This window comes from Stegodyphus dumicola, chromosome 3 (genome assembly GCF_044657685.1).
Source record: "Stegodyphus dumicola isolate Sdum_Otavi_A_Nest chromosome 3, ASM4465768v1".
NCBI classification, from domain to species: domain Eukaryota; kingdom Metazoa; phylum Arthropoda; class Arachnida; order Araneae; family Eresidae; genus Stegodyphus; species Stegodyphus dumicola.
The window spans coordinates 112,171,098-112,193,361 of record NC_140770.1 but is presented as its reverse complement, the minus strand read 5'-3'; the positions used below and the strand labels follow the sequence as shown (position 1 = coordinate 112,193,361).

At 31.6% G+C, this 22,264-nt stretch overlaps 1 protein-coding gene across 1 annotated transcript in view; it reads left to right on the top strand.

Annotated features, from left to right (window-relative positions):
- Window positions 1-22,264, top strand: part of LOC118203137 (uncharacterized) — a 50,147-nt gene that overhangs the window by 5,740 nt on the left and 22,143 nt on the right. The window contains exon 2 of the mRNA XM_085813203.1: window positions 17,780-17,876. Within this exon, the coding sequence (XP_085669329.1) occupies window positions 17,780-17,876 (97 nt within the window). The remainder of the gene's footprint in view (window positions 1-17,779; window positions 17,877-22,264) is intronic.

The window sequence follows — 22,264 nt, the reverse complement described above, 5'->3', positions numbered from 1 at the left end:
GCTGCAAATCCATCTCCAGCCAAGTTTTGCTTCTTTCCTGGAATTGGCATTCATCTTATGACCACATTTTGGGCAAGGTGGGGCCTCCTCTTTTTTCGGAAGCAAGCCAGCTTCTGTTGCTAAAATAACTGCCTTTTCTTCATCATTAATCAATGACATTCCTGTCATCATGTTGAAGTATTTCAATTTCTGCATTAATGATGAAGTAGCCATAGCAAAGAAAAAATAGAACCTAACAAAATGAAATTAAATAAATCAAATCAAATATTAAATTAAATGTATTATTTTTAAATTAAAAGAGATGTTAAATTTAAGCTAACAATATATCAAACTAAAACACTGATAACATACAGGAATAAAGGCTTAGTAGTACAGGGAAAAAATGCAGAAATAAATATTAATAACTTCTGAAATATGAAGAAATTACAAATATTCCTAAGTTACAGAAATAAAAATTTTAATATAAATAAAAATTAGTAATTCAAATATGCAAATATATCAATAGATGCAAAGAGATAAAAATTTAATTGAAAAAATACTTGCTTTGGCAGGTGATTCCTTTTGAAGCGATACACACAGGGCACTCAACCAAAATGACAAGTGTCTACGGAGAGAAGGCAACTTTTGAGATCATGAATCTGATCCTCCCGTCTTACGCGCATCTCAGTTTGCGCATCATGTGACGTTAACAGATACGTCAAAAATGTGTCTGTTTACATTTTGCATTTGACTTCGTGCGTTTTATGCTTCGTTAGTATGTGAATTTTGCTTTCACATATTTATAATGAACTGAAGAATCTCTCAATAAAAGACCCTTCTCACTGCCAAATACTTAGGAATATTGTGAGGATTCTGCTTCAGAATATTAGAATATATAGCACCAATTTAAATGAGCTGGGTGGTGATATCAATGATCATTCAAGACAATAGATCTGAAATTCACATTTCCGCTTTGATTACGATTGGTAACATCTTTCAGAAAACTGTAATTTCAAAATCTTACAACTGTTCTATTTGCAAAAAGTGTATTTTAAATGCCAGCAATTTATAGCATCATTTGAAGAACATTCATTCCAATAAAAAGCATATTTCTACTGCTGAAATATTTAATTCCAATTCAGATCATGCATTTTATAAAGTCGTCAATGGTAATTCGATTTCATATACTTTTGCTTCAAAATCCAGTATAACTTCAAAAAAGTTTTAGCTGCCCTGATTCCAAAAAAATGTTTCTCAAGTAACAGCAATCTAAAATGTCACTGCATGAAATTGCATATATCACAACAAACAACATTACTCAAAGCAAGTAAAAATAAAGTTTTCCAATTTAAATGCAGTTTATATAGTCGTCAGTTCAACAATAATAAAAATTTATTATTTTCACAATCAGATAGTGCATTTACTGCCCTTGAGTGTTCATCGTTAAAAAATTATATAAATGCACATTATGTAATGAAGGTTTTCCAAAGGAAAACTTTTCATTACATTTGCAAATGGAACATGAAATAGTCATTGAAAAAGAAGAGAGATTTCTCTGTGTTTAATGATTTCATGTTGTGAAAGGAGAATTTTGAAATGGAAACATAATCTAAATTTTTTTAATTTACAAAGAAACATGACCCATTACATGTAAAAGATATTTATTTTGTATGCCATCATTCAGGACATTATTTTATATCTAAAGTGCAAGGCATGGGACATTTAAAAATACAAGGGAGTAACAAAATTAATGCTTATTGCTCAGTAAGCCAGTTTAATAATGGAAAATGTACTGCTTATATAAAAAAACCCATTGTAAGTCATAGAAAGGGTATAGGGCATCTGTCTCTTACAAAATTAGAATGGCAGTTATACCATTCTAATGTTAATTTATGTAACTTAAATTGCTGGAAAAGTATCTTTTGATGAAATTTTAGATAAAATTCAAGATTCTGTATATGATACTGCATCTTTTGACAAAGAATGATTTATGGAATATTGAAAATTCGGTACTCTTCCGTTATCAGAACCAGAATCAGAAATGTATGCATGTATGGCTGGATGGATGTGTTCATGTATGCATATATATATGTGTACATATGAATGTATACATTTCTGAATCTGGTCCCAGTAACAGAAGTGTACCGAAAATTCTTATAATCCACAATCAAATGCTGTAAGGCATAAAAATGATTGTATAAATGTTAATGAAATTACTAGTGAGGATAACAACTCTATTTTATTTTATAAGCCTTAAAATATATTTTAAAAAGTTATCCTGAATTTTAAAATGATGATTTCACATTAATGAAAATGAATGACTCCCAGAGGCACTTTCTTCAGAAGTTGGGATCAGACTATATATGTATAAATGGTACACATAGGTTGAACGGTTACAGAATTGAATTAATCACACTGCTTTTACTTGATGCTTTGCTTCACGGCTTTCCCTGTGCATTTATTATTACAAACAGAACTGAGCAGGAAGTTTTGTCTGTTTTCTTTGCACATCTGAAAGATAAAGTATGTCAGTTAACACCCGAAGTATTTATGAATATGAATACAAGCTAGTTTTGGCTCACCAGCGGCCGAACGGACGCTGGTAGTTTGTCACTGAACTCTGGTAGTTTGGTCCGAGGTTCAAGTCCCTCAAACGGGCTGTCTGCATGGGCATTTCCATGTTTTTCCCCATGTGTAATGTGTATACGAGCCAGTTTCCCTTAGAATGTCCTCCACAAAGGCATCCCTCCCCTTAGGCAGATGGCCGTCAAGTGCTTTGCCATAATAAAATAAACCAAACCAACAAACTAGTTTTGATTAAAAAGTCTTCCATGAAGGTATTTCTTCCCCCACATGATCTTTGCCATATTCCAGTTCCAACAATCAAATCAACACATTGTTATTTAACTACTTAATTTGAAGATTTTTGGGCCCACCAGCGGCCGAGCGAGCGATAAAGTCGCTGAACACTAGTAGTTCGGTCTGAAGTTCGAATCCCGTGAACGGGCTGGCTGCATGGGCGTTTTCGTGGTTTTCCCCATGTGTAACGTGTATAGGAGCCAGTTTTCCATAGAAAGTCCTTCACGAAGGCATCCCTCCTCTTAGGCAGATAGCCCTCGAGACTTTGCCATAATCACACGCACACATTTTGAAGATTTTATAGCAGATTATGAAATATACAATATTATATTGATGCAAAAATATATTTTTTACTCAATTCTGGAGGAGCGGCAAGTGTTCATTTTCCCGTTTCTGCAGATTCCTACAGTCTAGCATTTTCAAACCTAAAACATGATAACCCTAAGTAACATATCACCATCATTGGTACGCATTAGAGCAAACAGATCACTAGAATTTGCATATCTTCTATGTCTATTTGCTTCAATATTAAACCAAAGTCTGTAATAGTTAATGTGAAAGGCTTGAAATAAAGCAGTATGCATGATTGTTTAGAGCTCATATTCGCAATATCATTATTGTTTAGAGCCTGTTCTCTGGAAGTAATTTACAGACTTGCTGGGAATTTTATTAAAAATGATATACTTTTCTGTAGTTGCTGCATAAAAAGTAAAAGCCATGTGTTGGCCATCCCTGGTGTAGGACGGTAAAGATAAAAATTGCCTTTCTCTCGACATGTTGCAATGCAGTGAATATAACTGAGCTTTAACTTCAAATATCTTGAGTTTGTGCAGCAAATGAATGACATATGTGTTATCCCTGTTTCATTCTTACTTTTAAGCAATTCTACTGCAGAACGTAGCTTGAGAGTTATACACCAGAAATATGAAATACTTGTCAGCTGGACTAACACCACAGATTTACACCAGTGGACAGGGCCGTCCCTAGGCCATTGGCTGCCTGTGTACTTTCCTAAGAATATTTCCTAAGAATTTAAAAAAAAAAAATTCTTAATGATTAGTTGAATTTTTATTTCATACTCACTAAGTACTTATATGTGACAAATTGTATAAAAAGTATTTACATGTGACAAGTACATTGAATTAAAAATATTTAGTCGTGGTATCGCGAGTGTTCAGCTGTTGCATAATTTTACAGCTGCACCGCGCTAGGAACGGCCCCGACAGTGGAAGATAACCATATTCAAATCATGACAAAATTACTTTGGCAACAACACAATCAACTGGCTATTAAATTGCTGGTGAAGGTTACTTATCAAGTTCCTATAATTAATAAATATCCTTATTCAGGACTTAATTTCTAAACTTAGAAGTGCCAGAACCCTATGCTAAACTGTCAGCAAAGGGGAAGAAAAGTAAATAAATAAATAAAATGACTGTTACAATCATTAATAATTTAAAAATTAAATAGTTAATTAATACCAAATTAATTCATTATTGTTTAATTAATATTAATAATTATCAATTATTTTTAATTAATGATTGTTATTTAATTAAATAAATTATTATTAAAAAAGCTAAATTATTAAAGTAATTAAAATTAAGTAAAATGTAAAGAGATAAATTAAAATTTAATAAGCGATTTGTAATACAGTTTTACTGCAAAAAATAAAATTTTTGAGATCAAATTTTTGTTCAGTTGCATAAAAGAAGTGCCGGAGCCTTTTTATTTAGGCCTCCAGCTATATTTATGATTTATTCCAAAAACTAAGAAGTACCGGAGCCAGGCTCCGGTGCAATTTAAGCTCTGTCTCTATTAACTTTTTAATAAACTTACACATTTAGTCATTATGAATATCTTAAACTTCCATTAAGTTATAAGGTTATTCTTGGTCTAATAATGGAATTTTAGTCTTATAACCCTAATATAATTATCACTTAGGATATTATGACAAAAGCTTTATGAAAGATTTTAAAACAACCTTTTTATTTAAACTGAACTTTTAACAAAACAGAGCATGGCCTGAACTTAGAGCATAACCACGGCTAGTGGCGATGCAAATAAATGCGAACAATCAAATAAATGAAAAATGTTGATCAGTAGTCTAAGACTACATAGTTAATTATTAAGCTAGCCACTAATTTACTGGCACATCAGATTAAAGTATCGGTGGCATGAGAACACAAAGCTGATACTTTTAATTATACTAGAGCTGGAAGAATCTGACCATCCAACACAGATGCCAGAAACACTCTCTAAAGATCCAAAATCCTCAATTTAAATAATGGAAGTAGAAATAAGAGGAGAGGTCTTAACTGGTTTTCCTCGTGTACTGCCCTGAAGCAGTAGTGCACCTCTCGTGGAAACCAAACTATTCAGTGACTATCCATTAAGATCAATAGGTTTTAACATAATCGGTGGTAAACATTTTGTAATTACATCGTAAATATACATATAAATATATATATTTTCTTTTTCCATAATACTTCAAAGTCATAAGTATGTAAAAAGAAAATATTTTAAAACAATGTTTTATTCTGAGCGGAATTAAATGCTATACTTTCCCAGAAAAGTTTAATTTCAATGAAATTTTTTCACAAGTTCTTGTTAATTACATTACAAAGAAATTTTAAGTTAATTTGATTTTATTTGGTTAATGATTACAAAAATTAAGATCAAAGTTTATTATAATACTAAAATCAAAATTATGCATTATTTCTTTCCTATTTACAGAGCTTCTTCCTGAAATACCTTCTCAAATGCAGAATGATTTTTTAGCTTCTGAGGCATCCTTTAAAAATCAGAGTTACTTTATAATTAATGCTCAATTCGGTTAATTTCAAATTAGAGCAGTTGTTATTTCCATAGTAAAATACGTTAAATATTGCTACTGATTTCCATGTACTTAACTTTCTATGAGTATTTTTGAAATGGATTAAAAAAGTTTATTTTTAATATTGTTAAAAACTTGTAACTGATTTATTACAAAATGTAAGGAAAGAATTCTTTTGATACTTACAGTCAAAAGTCTTTAATCTGGACGTCCATAATCCGGAAGGATCTATAATCCGGACCTCAAAGCTACAAACTTTCTGCGCATGCGTCAACACAGAAATTATGGTTTCATATTTTTAATTGTATAATTTCTGCATGCCATCTTACCAGATTTAAATTTATGATCTATAATCTGGAAAAACCCCTAATCCGGAATCACTGAAGTTCCGACGAGTCCGGATTAAAGACTTTTAACTGTATTATATTTTTTTTATATCCTTAATTTCAACAATGCATATTCTAAAATTTATTTTTTACTAATTCCTTAAGTACACATCTGTCTACCTCACTTTTATGTACTTTGTGTGTTTCTGGACAAGTCATGGACACTGCTCATCTGGACATGTGCTCTGCACTTTAATGGTCAATAGCCAGGCATTTGATAGATAAAATTAAGTACACATCTTGTAGACTGTGCTTTACAGCACTTTTTAACAGATTGCTTTCCAGTATGAATAATTCTTGCTGAAATAGCAAATAAAAAATTCCTGCTAAAAATTTCAATTTATGTTTACAATTAAATGTTAAGGTTATTATATATTTAAATAATGTTTATAATCATTATAAATTCAGATATATTTAATAACTAGATTTCTTCACAATAATGTTAACAGGAGTTTATGAAAGAATAAATCCTTCATTTCCAAATACATTTATAATAATTTAATAAATATTTATGTATTTTATGCTTTTTACAAGGATAATGTATACTCATATATTTAATATTTTTCGAAATGTGCAAATCTTAAATTTCTGTGTATTTACTATATTTTTCAAGTAAAGTAATTAACAGTAATGTAGCATATATCAGAATTTTTTACATATGAAATATGTATAAATTGAATGAAAATTAGATGTATTATTTTTTAATATGCACTCAAACGTCAGTTTTGCCTTGAAATTCCTCCATGAAGGCATATTTTCCTTTAGGCATATAGCTCTTGCATTCCTTACCTTATTTAAAAAGATTAACCTGACCTATGTGCCTAATTACAAAGTATTTAAACATCCATAATTTTATATTTACATTCAGCCATCATCAAGTTTCAAACTTTTGACTCAAAACATGTGTTTGGATACATTCATTATGAAATTCAAATTTTTTAGTAAACATATTTTCGCGTAGCATTCAATACCTTCCTTGGCGATTATGCCCAGTTTAATAATTCTCTGATAATATAATAAATAACAACTTTCCATTTCACATTTAAACATTAATCTCATTGTCATCGGATCACAATCTTGATTTCCTTACTCTGCATAATATTGCTTCATTTTTTAAAACAGTTAAAACAACTAATTGATCTGAATTCACAAATGCATACATTATACAAGTAATTAAAAATATATAAATTATACAAATTTTCACACTTAATACTATTTAGATGTAAGGAAACTGAGGTTTAAAGAGTGTTATATTTTTCCGAAATTTTGACATTTTAAATGTATCTTAAGGTATTTTTCATTCTTTACGCATAACATGAACATTTTGCTAAAATCTATATTTTTGTTATCCAGTAGCTTAGAATTTCCTAAAACAAATTTATAATCAAAATCACTGTTGCAAGTTATTGAAAAATAACCAACACATAATTTTTACATAAATGCCACCAAACTGTACAAAGTACTATTATCCATCCAACAATTGAATGTTTCTTTTATGTAGAAGTGTCCCCCTTTTCGATTTGTGTTGAACTGTCATGTGTAGAAAAAACACTATCAAAGAGCTCTGGATGTAAAAACAAAAAATACTGCCTCTGGAGACAGTAAGTGAAAATACATGAAAGATCGAAGTATTGTAGGCAGTTTAGGTAGAATGTTATAGCTAACATTCAACCTGAAATGGTCTTTACTAATATCTCAACTATGAACTAGCAATAAAAATGTTGCAAATTTACTAACTGTAGTCTACTACTATACTGTTATGTTATATAATCCTTAGCCATTGAAAGGCTCCTCAATGATAAAATCACAAAAACTGCGGCTATGGCTCTTACAGTTATTTTAAAATTAGATACTTCTATTTAAGCTTCATGTCTATTAATTTCATTTTAAAATCCAGGTTGATGTATGTTTTTTAAGACAAAACACAGAGCATCAATGATAATTCTGAGCACCTTGTTCTCCAGCTGTTACACAGACAGTCAATTCATTGGCAGCAACCATCCAGTAAGATGATGTACATAAAAACACGTTATTCATGGATTGATAAACCTCTTTATTTTAGTACTGAGTAGTGAATCATGTTTAGTTACAGAAAGAATTCTTATACTTTCTTTGTCAACCTTGTCCTTGACATATAATATACCTCTTTTAAAATGATAAATTATCACAAATAATACTTAGGTATTATTAGCTTGACATTGTAAATATATTGAGAATAACATGATGAATATGAATGTCTAAAGTATTTATTTTTTCCAAAAAGTAACAGTTTTTTCAAAGACATTGACTTTAATTTTCTTGTTTTCACACTATTGTAATAACAATTTAATGCATTTGTCTCACATGCACGACTTAATGATATAATTAAAATACAGTACAGTCAGGATATATCGAAAAACAGTGCACTTCATTGCTCTTGTACAGATGATGAAATGTCAATAGTTTAATTCATAGTTGAAATGCCAGTTGTAACACCAACTTATCACATAGCTGATGCAACAGAATGTGCTCATATGTGTCGTAAATAAGCTTTTTAATACACTTTAACGCATAAGCTTAGTATAGGCAATAAAGAAATTTCAGGAACAAACAATAGACACTCTCTATCATGGTCCTGTGATTACCTGCTAAGAAATAAACTAGCATAACGTATATTTCCTTATTATTTGCACATGTTTTAGCTATAATTTACAGAAGATAGGCATGCTTAATTAACAACAATCATAGGTAATATTTCATTATTATTTAATGTATATAATTAATTTAATGTTTAATGTATAAAAAGAAATAAAATTTTTTAATGAAAAGTGCACTACTTAATAACTTTCATTAGCAAAAATTTTATTTTTTTATCTCCAAGCATAAATTAATTTTTTTAACAAACACCGATTTATTAATTGAACTGTATTTCACTGTAGATCAAATACAGATGTAATACGAGGGCTATCCAGAAAGTAGATTACGTTTTGGAATAAAAAAATAAACAAAGTATAGGAAACAAATTTTATTATATACAGATGAAAGCCACACTCAAATACTACTTTTCTACATAGTCACCATACAAATTAAGGCATTTATCGTAGCGATGTACGAGCTTGGAAATTCCTTCGTCGAAAAATTCGGCCGCCTGCGCCTTCAACCACTTCGTTACCTCTTCTTGCAGCTGTGCGTCGTCATCAAAACGCTGCATAGCCAGCCACTTCTTCATTGCAGGGAATAGGTGGAAGTCGCTCGGTGCCAGGTCGGGACTGTACGGCGGATGAGGAAACAACTCCCACTTAAAAGATTCAAGAACTTTACGAGTGACATTTGCCATGTGGGGCCGGGCGTTGTCGTGAATCAACAAGATCTTAGAGCTCAACATTCCTCTGCGCTTGTTTTGAATTGCTCTTCTGAGTTTTTGGAGAGTTTGGCAATACCTTTGAGAGTTTATTGTAGTGCCTCTGTCCAGGAAGTCCACCAAAATTACACCTTTTCTGTCCCAAAAAACAGTCGCCATCATCTTCCTTGCCGACATTGTTTGCATGCATTTCTTGGGTTTTTGGGGAGAACTTGCGTGCCCCCACTGCATTGATTGCAATTTCGTTTCACAGTTCACATGTTTCACCCATGTTTCGTCACCAGTAACGATGCGATCGAGTAAAGAGTCACCATCCTTATGGTAAGCGTCCAAAAAGTTCAACGCTGCAGCCATTCGCTGATTTTTGTGGTCCTCTGTCAAGATTTTTGGAATCCATCTTGCACAAAACTTGTGGTAACCAAGCTTTTCGCTGATGATTTCGTGCAACAAACTTCGCGAAATTTGTGGAAAACTCAAAGAAAGTTCCGTTATTGTGAAATTTCGATTTTCACGGACTTTAGCATCGACTTTTTCGAGAAGTTCGGCGGTCACTATGCTGGGTCTCCCACTTCGATCTTCGTCGTGAACATTGGTTCGGCCATTTTGAAATCTTATGACCCACTGACGCACTCCACCTTCAGTGATAATGTTGTCCCCATACACTTCACGAAGCTGCCGATAGATTTCTATCGGTTTACAGTTTTTTGCAGTCAGAAACCTTATTACTGAGCGCACCTCGCAGCTCGCGGGATTTTCAATTAACGCAGACATTTCAAACCGTCACAGTATCTGAACGGAGCACAGCACGAACCTCTCACTAGCACGGCTAGATGCAGACTGAGCTGTGCAACGCTCTGACCCAAGGTTCTTTAATATACTAAGGTTAGGCCAGGAACGGAAAAAGCGTGCCATTGGTTGCTGGTAGTGACGTCACCCGGGAGACAAGACGCATCGGCCGACGCGTCTGCTACATGATTTTGGTAATGGAAAAAATGTAAACTAAAGCAAAATGATCATTTTATATGTGGTAGATACACCGTAAATACCGGGTATATACTTTCTGATTAAGTATTTTGTTAAAGAAAATGTTTATTTTATGCACAGAATTCGTACGAATGCTGAAAATAATTGTAAACATTAAATTCTTTTCATAAAGGAAAGCATTAGAAAATGAAAAACGTTATTTAAGTTAATTAAGGGAAATAAATATTGTAAAACAAGGTATTTTTCAATATATTTTCGTAGTATTGTTTGCACTAAATAAATCTTGTTGAACAGAACGCATGATGGCATAACTGCTAAGACCATGGCAAAAACATAATCAAAAAGTATTATTCTATTTATTTTCATTGCTCATGCACTTTTTTTAATACAAATGAACTTTGACATTCCATGAGAAATATATGATCGTGATTTTCAGTTTAAATTACTAATCTGAAGCAAAAATATATATAAAGAGATTTGACTTAACAAATTCATATTTAAATACCATAAAATTCTACAAATGTCTTAATATCCGTCATTATACTTTTAAATAGTATACTTATCACATTCTGGAATGGAACAATTAAAATACATTTTCTTATACATATACGCACAATAATAATAAACTTGCCGTACATCTTAGTTTCGGCCCACCAGCGGCCGAGCGGTAAAGTCGCTGAACACTGGTAGTTCGGTTCGAATCCCGCGAACGGGCTGGCTGCATGGGTGTTTTCGTGGTTTTCCTCATGTGTAACGTGTATACGAGCCAGTTTCCCTGAGAAAGTCCTCCACGAAGGCATCACAAAGCAGATAGCCCTAGTGTGCTTTGCCATAATTAAATACACCACCACATCTTAATTTCAATTCAGCCTGTACATAAATTAAATATGTTTAATTACTAATGTATTTTTATCAGGTTGTTTCTTAAAATACTTTTGTTATACTCGAAATATGCGTTCAATATTGAATTATTTTTCTTTCTCTTATAATTAAAAACAAGTTATATGGAATCAAAATTAAAACATATGCAGCAGTTAAATAACACTGAACAGAATATCTTACTTACTCTTTCGCTATTTGTATTGTAGCATTATACACAGATTTGTTTTCCTTCAGGTTCAAGCATGTGTAAGTTATATCAATTAAATTACATCACACATACCTGTATGCATCAGTTAAATAACACTGAAGGAAATATGTCACTTACTCATTCGATGTTTGCATCATAGTGTGGTCGAGAAATTGTTCTTTCCTCACGGTGAGGCATGTATCAGTTTACTTAGTTCGCAAAGCTTAACCCAGACGCTGCTTCAATACATAGAATTACGTTTGGGATGTAAAGAAAGTAACCAAAACATGTGAATGAAGTTGGATACGCGAATTTATTAACTAATCATTCAGGTACTCAGTATTGGTAAACATGACACTGAGTTTAAATATCTCACTACGATGTAAGTCTCATACACAAAATGAAGATTATGATAAAAAATGATTTAAAATGAGAAATTTTTCAATTTAAATGTAAAATAGGAGTAAAATAAAAAATAAATGTAAAATTACATCACAGTTATGTATGAAAACTACATAACTTCATTAAAAAATAGTTATTTTATCTGGTTGTAAAGAGCGTTTTCCGCTAAAAAACGTATTAACGTGTATAATTCTGACACAACGCTATAGCACAATTTGCCACTTCCGCCTAGGTATAATAGCAAATTAACAACACAAATCAAATCAAACTGTTAAACGTTGTTAATGCAACGAAAGTAAACAAACGCCAAGAGCTATCGCTGTCACCCACATGACGTCATGCGTTTGTGGCTTAACTTTGTCCCTGCACTGCGCATCGCTCTTGGGCCCCCCCTGGCTCTGACCCCAAGATGGCCGCGCTAGCCCCGCCCCTAGCGGACACAGACGGAAACGTAATCTACTTCCTGGATGGCCCTCGTACAATTTCATCCATTCTCAACACATGACGCAAATTTCAAAACCACATTGTACTTCACGTAAATAAACAAAATTTCACGAAGTGCACGGCAGCATATGCGCAAATTGAGATGCGCACGGGAGGATCAGATCACGATCCCAAAAGTTGCCTTCTCTCCGTAGACGCTAGTACCAAAATGATGTAGGTTCAGAGTTGAGAGGTCAAAGTTCGCGGAGTTTTGCGCCTACGTCATTTCGCAAAAAATCGATTCCATGTAAATAATCAAAATTTCGTAGAAAAATTTGTTTGATCAAAATTACTTGCATAAACAGTAAAAATGTATATAAACGTATTTTATATTTTTATTTGTTAACATAATTTTGCATTAATAAGTAGCAGATATTTTTTCAATAATAAAAGTTTTTGCAAAAATTAAATTTGATAGACGACTGTGTGAAGAAAAAGTGTTCCTTTTTTAATATGTGTGTCTTTAATGTTGTTTATAAATGAACTGAATGAAAAGGTTATCTGAATTTTGTAAGTAAATCGGCAATAAATTGGATACCACTGTGGCGACATCATTCGTGTTAATGAAGCCTTAATGCAAATACTGTACCAACCCGATGACTGATTTTTTGTCTGTGTGATTCTATATCTAAAAAATGTAAACAAATATTAATCTTATTGGAGTAAGAGCAATGTTTAACATTTCCTATGTTCAAGACATGCACAACCACAAAGCGAATCCAGTGCAGCTTAACCGTAACCGTTCATTGAAATAATCTTGACTTAAACAAAAGACTTTGTCTGTCTGTCTGTCGTGACATCTGTCTCTCTCTCCCCCTCCTTTTTTTTAATTTTCGCGTTTTTTTTACAGGTTTTTCAAAAACCAGCATCTTTTGAATTTATTAGCACGGAAGCAGAATTTTTTCCCCTTCGTCTTGAAACAAGAAAATAGTTTTAATGTAGGTAAACAAAGAAATGTAATCCTGAATTGCATACTGCAGGGAAACAAGATTTCTAACAATATATTTCGGTTATGTATTTGTTGCAAATACGGTGATGCAAAACTTTCAATATGTATATTCATTACCATTAAAAACTAACATGAGTAACAACACAGCAGAAAAAACTATGAAGATAAATCGTATTCAAAGGTGTGAAGATATAAATTTAATTAACTTTTATTTGTTTATCTAAGAAAGAATTTTGCTCATGTTTTGTTTAATAGTTTAAATTTTTTACTCATACACCGAATTTTAATCCGCAAAATCCTCTATGTATAGAAGTCAGTGAAATATCCTTGACATAGAAAAGTAGCAGAATATTGTTTCTTTAATATTTTACATTAACTTATTAGCATTTCAAAGTCTTATAAGTTTTTTTATTTTGATATAAACTTGATGAGAAGGGATTAAAAAATTGCTTGTATGATACAGAGTGTCTGTCAGCGAGATAGCGGTAAAACTGTTGCACCCTAGTAGTTCGTCTTGGAGTTAAGTTCCGACAAACGGATTTCCGCCATCTTGTGCAAATAACCCGCGAGTGCTTTTCTTATTCTAAATAATTCGTGTTAGGAGTACAATTAATTTATTTAGAAATTAATTCCAGTTTGTTATAGCTAGATAAATAACATATACTTAAATATTAAGTAAATAATTTTAAAAAATGTGTCAATGCGAACGATAAGTTAGGAAAAGACCATATGTTATCTACTTTGTTTTATTAGGATAATTAATTTATAAGGTCATTAAGTTGTTTAGAAAATAATTTATAAGGTAATTAAACGACAACTGGGAGCCCGTCTCCTGAACTTCTTAGTTTCTGGGATAAACCACAATTCATATTTAATTTAATAATAATTATTAATGAAATATAAATAATTAATCATATTTAATTTCTTAATTATTAATGAAATCTAATTAATTAATCATATTAAATTTATTAATTATTAATGAAATATAATTAAATAATCATTTTAATTTGATAATTATTAACATATTTAATTTGATTGATTATTTAATTTTTAAGTAATTAATAATTTTAATAGTAATCTAAAAATACAACAAACAGCTTATGAGCGTATTTAATAGTAATCTAATGAGCGTATTCACCACGTCTACTGACAAAGTCACGTGATCAGCACGAAGATTCATATGCAGAGTCGCATGACAGCCGAAGTAAGGCGTAAGAAAATATCCCTTCCCTTTTCCCTTTCTCCCTAGCTTAGTGAAGGTTTAAACTTGCAACCTGAACTGTCCTCCCACTGTTTGGCGCCTATCGCTCAAGTAGATGAACGCGATTTCTGGAAGTTCGCCAAGTGCCTGTTATCTGAGTACCCCCGATTGGGGTCTTAAACTGTCTTATATGAAGAAAAGTGATGTAATGGTAAAAGTCATTTTTTAAGATTTTAAATTCCAGCTGGTGATATGATCTAAAGCAATTTCCCGAATCCGTCATCAAGATAAAAGGAAAGCTATTTTTTTCAAAGCAGCTTTGAATGGAACTATTTCTGTATGGACCACACAATAAATAAAGATTTAAAGACCTTTTCCAAAAGGCATTGTAAATATTTAGTGATAATTTAGTTTCCTTAAACCTGTTAAAAAAATTCTGTATCTGAAATTTTAGCAAATTATTGATATCCAGTTTAGTCATGTCTGAGGTTGACCTCTTTATGTGTCCGAATTTTTTATTACTGTGGCTTTGATGAGGAGTTTTTTTTTTTTTTTTTTTGATCAGATTGGGCATTTTAGACTCAGTGGGCTTATTCGCATAACTATTACGTAGTTGATTTGTAATAGTATAGAAAATGTCACGTAATTTATCTTCCAAGGAAGAAATATTGCCAAGGTTCTTAGATGCATCAACTGGCCTAGAATATTATTGAAGAAAATGAGGATGGAAGTGATCATGAATGTTTAGTTCATATGATAAAGTTTCTCAGAAACTGATATAGATTTTGAAAGGGAGAGTGAGAATGACATAAATTGCTTTATTGGAAAAAAAATCATCGGGAACGAAAAAAAGATTTTGCCTAGTGAAAAAGCATAAAAAAAAAAAATGAAAACGGGCTGCGCATAATGTGAAAAATATTTGTATGTGGAACACACAGCACTTAGTATAAAATACTGCTATCATTTGTTGTTGCATTTTTTCTCGGTGTCTGTAGTACTAATAACGAAAATAAAGAATTTATGCGGAGTAAATAACAGAGCTAATAAAGAAATGACACAGTATTTTTTTCCTATGCTAATATAGAATACAGTTGTCTATTCTTTTAAGAATTTTAATTTGTAAAAGCATTTGCAGAAATTAAAAATTTTAATGAGCATATTTTTTTTTATTTTTTAAGTTCGACCCTAAAATTTACTATTGGCACAAATTTTTCTGAAGATTTTTCTGCACAGATTTTGCTACCCAGTACGCACGCTCGTGTAACTCATATGAGCGTGTGCGCTCGCATGTTAAGTGTAAATATGTGTGAGCAAGGAAGAGTACTTCTGGCGCTTTTTACAAGGGTACATTTACAATTGGATTTTTGTCAATTTTCTTTTACTTTTTAAGTGAAAATGGTCGATGTGTACATAGATAAAGTCAAGGGAGTGTGCAGTGCCATTTTTGTGCAATTCAGGGATTTTTTTTTTAAGTGACAATAAGTCGATGTGTACATGGATACCAAGTATGGGCAATTCTTAAAAAACGTGCCAAGCAGTGTGGGAGTTCCCAGAGTACTTGAAGCAGAAGTATTGGAAGGCAGGTAAGAGGCCTTCAGCAAGCAAAGAAATTATTTGGAATTTTCTTAATAATATCACTTCAAAAGTGCTCTTTTTCTAACCAAAAAATATTACTGTGTTAATAACATAAAAAATATCACTGTGGTTAAGGAAGTGATCAAATGTTAAAGATTTGCAATGTTTATCAGATAGGCTACTTGGCAAACTTTCTGGCAACCTCCTGTAAAGTTAGCTAACTTAATCACCTTCTGATAGTTAAATTAGTTATAGCTAACTTAATCACCTTCTGATAGTTAAATTAGTTAAACAGTGTTAGTTTGAATTCTGGTGAATGGGCTGGTTGCAAGAGTGTTTTTATTATATGTGATGTAAAGATGAACTATTTTCTTAGAAAGCCCTCCATAAAGACATCCTTCCTTTGATAATATATTTTGCTGCATTCAGTGAAACATTTTAGCATCTTTTATCCTTCTTTCTTTTGAATGTATCTATGAAAATTAAATCTGATAGTAAGTAGCTCTTCAAATCAAAATAAATATAAACAAGATATGATACTTTTGCATTCTTCAATCAGTGCTCCCGTAAATTTGCCATTCGTTTGGTGTCAACTTTTTTGCCAACTTAAAACTAGCCATTTATAAAATAAGTCGGGATTCTGAAAATTGCATGGAACAGCAACAAATTAACGAAATTAAAAAGGCAAGTAACACCCATAATGAAATGCCCAAAATTTCATAAAACAATTACAGATTTACTAAATTAAAAATGCAGCTAACATTCACAATCTTAACTTTCTATATTCTTGGTTTGTGTGCACAATAACCTGTCTTAGCTTAAAAAAAATTCGGAGAATTGCAGAATTCTTGACACTGTAGGGCAAACTGTCACTGCTCTCCATGTATACATCAACCTGTTTTAAAAAAAGATTGTTTTGATTCAGAAAAAGTTATTTTGACTTTTTTCCGTACTAGATATGCGTATTTCTCATAGATAACTGCATCAATCATTAGTTGTATTCAGACGCATATTGAGACAATAAGAACTGTAAGAATGATGAAACTTATCAAATGTATAGAATTTAAAACAGCAATAAATAAAAGGAAAGCTGTTATAAATTATATTCGGTTATTCTCAAACAAGTTACCGCCTTGCATTCGAATGATTTGCTGGCAATCTTTAACCCCTTCAGGACAGATGTATCATATATGCATCAGCAGCTAATCATCTTACCAGATGGCATGTTGCTTAGCGCACTGTGATTCACCAGTGTATCACCTGCCTGCTATCGATATTTGGGTCTGATGCATTTATGACATACCCTTCTGCAGAGGTTTTTTTAATTCAGCAACGGGCCGCCACAAAGGGGTTAACAGTACATTTTCATATGGTTCTATTATTTGCTTCATAAAAATTCCAAAAAGGTGCTTATTACATGCTAGCACATAAGAAGTGTGATCTGTAAGTTGTTACATATTTGTTATGTTCCAAGTTGCCTACTTTTGTGTGATAGTGCTTTGCCCAGTGATTTTTCTTATCGCTAGGTGGATAACGAGAAAGTACCTAAAGTATAATTATTTTGAGATTTTCAAGTTCAAAGATTTTTAATGATAATTTTATGGGGGGTGTTAAGAGAAAATATCTTTTTTTGGAAATTGTTTTAGAAAGGTCTTATAGAATTTAATGTGATGTCCAAATTAATGAATGATTATTGAATAAAGTATATTTTTTATGCAGGAAGATGAAAAATCGGGTTGCAGCACAAACCGCCAGGGACAGAAAAAAGGCAAGAATGGCAGAACTTGAAGAACAGGTGTCAGAACTTCAAACAGAAGTAGGTGTAAATAGATTTTTTAAAGAATATCAGAAAATGTGTACTGATAACTTTTCATAATAACTATTGATACAGCTATGTTGTATATAATGAGTTTAATATTTCTACATGACAATACTGTGTAATTTTATGTGTTGAAGAGTTTGGATAAAAGATTCTGGGAAATCTCAGATAAGCGGCACTTGGCGCAATTTTTTCCGCCATCTTGAATTGCGAAAAACTGCCATATCCTCAGGAGGATTTTTTTCATGCCAAGAGGGAAATGACATCAAAAGGCACTTTCTAAAAATTCTCTCTTTAGCTTAATATCGTTGAGGAGAAGCTCTGCTGGGGGAAAATCGTATAATTGTAGTGTAAACCGTACACTATAACAAATTCTAAACGATCATTATTGTTGTGATTAAGTAAATGTGCGTACTTTTTTTCATCTTAGTATTTTAGATTGTGATATATAATTCATTATTTTAGGTTATGATATGTATAACTTTTATACTTCTCTTTCTTTAATTCTTACCATTAATTTGAACAACTATCCGTAATAATGGTTATATATGTTTGAAAACACGTTCTTTATATAAATGCAGGGCTAATCTTTATAATATGGTAACAGGTAGTTTGGCGACATTTTGGTAAGGCGATAAAGGTTACTAGCCAGGACTTTAGTAATAATCTGAGAAGTACACAGTTCGAATCACAGATTATTTTGTCTCGGAGAAATGAGAGATCATGAGACATGTAATGTGACATTTTCCGGAAAATTCCGATCATGATTTTAGCTAATAAGCACTTAGAAACAATTTCGCTGCTAAAGTGCAGAATTGCCCACTTATTTGTTTGGTGCTTTTTACAAGAGTAAGAAGAATTGTATTTTTGTAAATTTTCTTTGACTTTTCAAGTGAAAATAGGTCGATGTGACGTAGATAAAGTCAAGAGTGTGCGCAATGCCATTTTTGTGCGAATTGCACATGTGATTTTTTTTAAGTGAAAATAGGTCGACGTGTACATGGATACCGTGTATGTGCAATTCTTAAAAATGCGTCAAGCAGTTTGCGATTCTGCACTTTCTCTCAATTTTGCACCTAATCTTCATCATGATTAACCATTTTTGTTCCATTAAAGTTCTAGTATAAGCGTAATTCAGCTAGCAGATTGTTGGAAAAAATTTTGAGTAAAAAAAAAAAAAAAAATACCTTTACTTCATGAAAACAAAATGACATCTAAAACAAAACTAGCAGGTTGCTGTAGCAGGGTTGGTCGCCAAAAAATCGCCAAGTTACCATAATGTAAAGATTACCAAGTGCAGTAACGATCACATAAATGCAATACAGTCAAAAGTCGTTAATCCGGACTTGTCGGGACTTCGGCGATTCCGGATTATCGATTTTTCCGTATTATAGATCATCAGTTTAAATCTGGTAAAATGGCATGCAGAAATTATAAAATTAAAAATATGAAACCGTAATTTACGAAATAAAGAACAATTATGATCTAAAGGGTATCAAAATTTACAAAAAAAAGTTCAATATTTATTTGTTTACTTTATTAAACATTTCTCTCAATGTAAGTTGTTTAAGTTGCTTCGTTTTTTATGTGATAATACATTCTCTTTAATTCCATAAAGAGACATAATTTCTTGTTCAGTTACAAAGTTCCACTGTTCAAGTCCTATAATTCCTGTGTCGAGAATACCGACTAATTTGTCAATCGAAATTTTTTCGTTTTCAATAACCTCTGTCACTTTCTTCGCTATCCGAAGCGAATTATAATGACGAGGCATTTGATTTAAATCATATCAAAGCCAGAGTACATCAAGAGGAAATACCACATTTAGTAAGCAATTATAAGCCAAATAAAATAGAAACATCTGCCCTTAAGATAAGGATAGTGTTGACAGATCAACTTCCAATTCATTGTGCTCCGCAGCGTTAAAGATAAACAAAAGATATGCCTTTATCCATTTTTTGCAGCAATTCCACTTTTTGTTTAATGGACTCCGAAAGATACTTTCTCTTTCTTTGTATATCCTTTACATATTAGTAAATATATATCGGAAATTTTATTTGAAATAATCGAAAGTTCAAGCTTACTTTTATAAAATTGCTCTAACAGTCTGCAAAAAATAATAAGTCGGATCCAATTCGAAGATTAAGGAACAACGCAATCTGCAACATTAACTGAAATAGATAATTAGACAATTTTAGCTTAGCTTATCTCGTCCGTTATACATTAAACGCGCATTCGTAAACGTATTTTGCGCACACGCAAATTCGCAGAAAGTTTATAGCTTTGAAGTCCGGATTATAGATCATTCCGGATTATGGGTGTCCGAATTAACGACTTTTGACTGTATATATCATAGTTAAAGATGAAAGTTTTAAATAAAATATGCATGTATTTCTACAATAATATTACATCCTCGAAATGTATTCCAGACTATTTAATCATCCAATTCGGTTTATATTGGACATTTCAAATTCTTTCATGCAGATAATTTCACTTAATAAGGTTAAGAGAGTTAGTTATTTTTATTCCTTTTTCTTGTTTAACTACAAAAAGTTTTTACAAAGAAATGTAATCCTGAATTGAATAACTGTAGGGTAACTAGATTTGTAACAAGCGCTTCTATGGCTTTTCATGACATTATGCAGTTGTTTAAATTTCGAAAAAATACCAATGAAACAGAAATGAATTCGTCTGCATTTATTCCATGAAAAGTTTAATCATAAAACATTATTTTTGTGCAATTTAAGCATTGTCTACAACAGTGGTTTCAAACATGAGTAACACATCAGAAAAATCTATAAATATAAATTTTATTCAAAGATTTGAAGATACAAATTTCATTAACTTTTATTTTATTTTTTTAAATTTATTTTATTTTGTCTGGGAAAAAAATAAAGAAACTTTAGCTCATGTTTTGGCTAACGGTTTAGATTTTTTACTGATATACCCAACTTTTAATCTATAAAATCCTCTATATAAAGAAATTGGTGAAATATGCTTGACGTAGAAAAATAGCAGAATAATGTTTGTTTAATATTTTATACTAACTTATTAGCAAGGCAGATTATCATTTTATTGTATTTTTAATAATTTTATTTGAATATAAATTTGATTATGAGGGTTAAAAAACTGCTTTAAGTCTATAATTAAAAATTGTTATTTAGAAATGAATTATATGTAAATAAATATGGGATAATGCAAGCCATAAGTACAGTAAAAGAGCATATTTTGTAATTTTCTTGTATAAAAATAAAATTATCTTACTCTAATTACAGGTGTAATTAATTTGGTATTTTTCCGTTTTGCCAGCACAAATCTCACCAAGCATACTTTGTTGGCGACAATATACAGTATATGCATAAAAAATGTTAACGAATGTTAGTTCTAAGAATTTTTTATTTTGAAGGCATAGACATTTTAGTATGGTTTATAATTGGTAAAAAACCAATAAACAAACATAATAAATTTGTAAAAAGACATTAATTTAAGAATTTACTATGCTATCATGGTTCAACAGTCTGATTCGCCGGTTTGTATCACGTGACCCCAAGTGATCTCATCTACGCTACAAAAATATAATTCTCTTAATAATTATCTACATTAATTTCAAGTTAAATCTTAGTTTGGAATACAAGTTTAAATGCAAGAATAATTTCAATTTGTACGAATAGCTTACTCAGAAATTATGTAAAACCATAGTGCTTTACTTCGCTAGTGCACTCTCATTAGAATTGATGAATTTAGCCCTTGATTTTGCCTTTTCTATATTTTCACCTTCGGGTTAGCGGTGTGGGTTGATCTTTACATTATGGTAACTTGGCGTTTTTTTGGCGACCAACTCTCCTACAGCAACCCTCTATTTTTTTTTCCCGCCGCCATTTTGTCTTCACGAAGTAAAGACATGTTTCTTTTCTTTTTATCTACTGAACACTTCTTCCAACAATCTACTAGTCGAATTACACTTATGCTAGAAATTATCTAACAAAACTGCTTAATCATGACAAATATTCACTGCAAAATTGGGAAAAAGTGCACAATACCATACTCCTTACGCGTTTTTCAAAATAACACATACACATAAACCATGTACACGCCGACTTATTTTTACTTAAAAAAACATCCGAGAATTGCACAAAAATGGCATTGCGCACACTCTTCACTATATCCATGTACACTGCTTTTTTCTCATAAATTAGAAAAATTTCACGAAAATACATGACAATTTTCTCAATCTTTAAACCCGGTAAAAAGAACATATATGAAATTACCTGATCGCGAAAAAGTATTTACCCTTTCCAAATATGAACATTTCCACATATAAAATAAATAAAATATCCAAAAACTTTTACCTCTAAATCATCTATTACATTATACACGTCACCAAT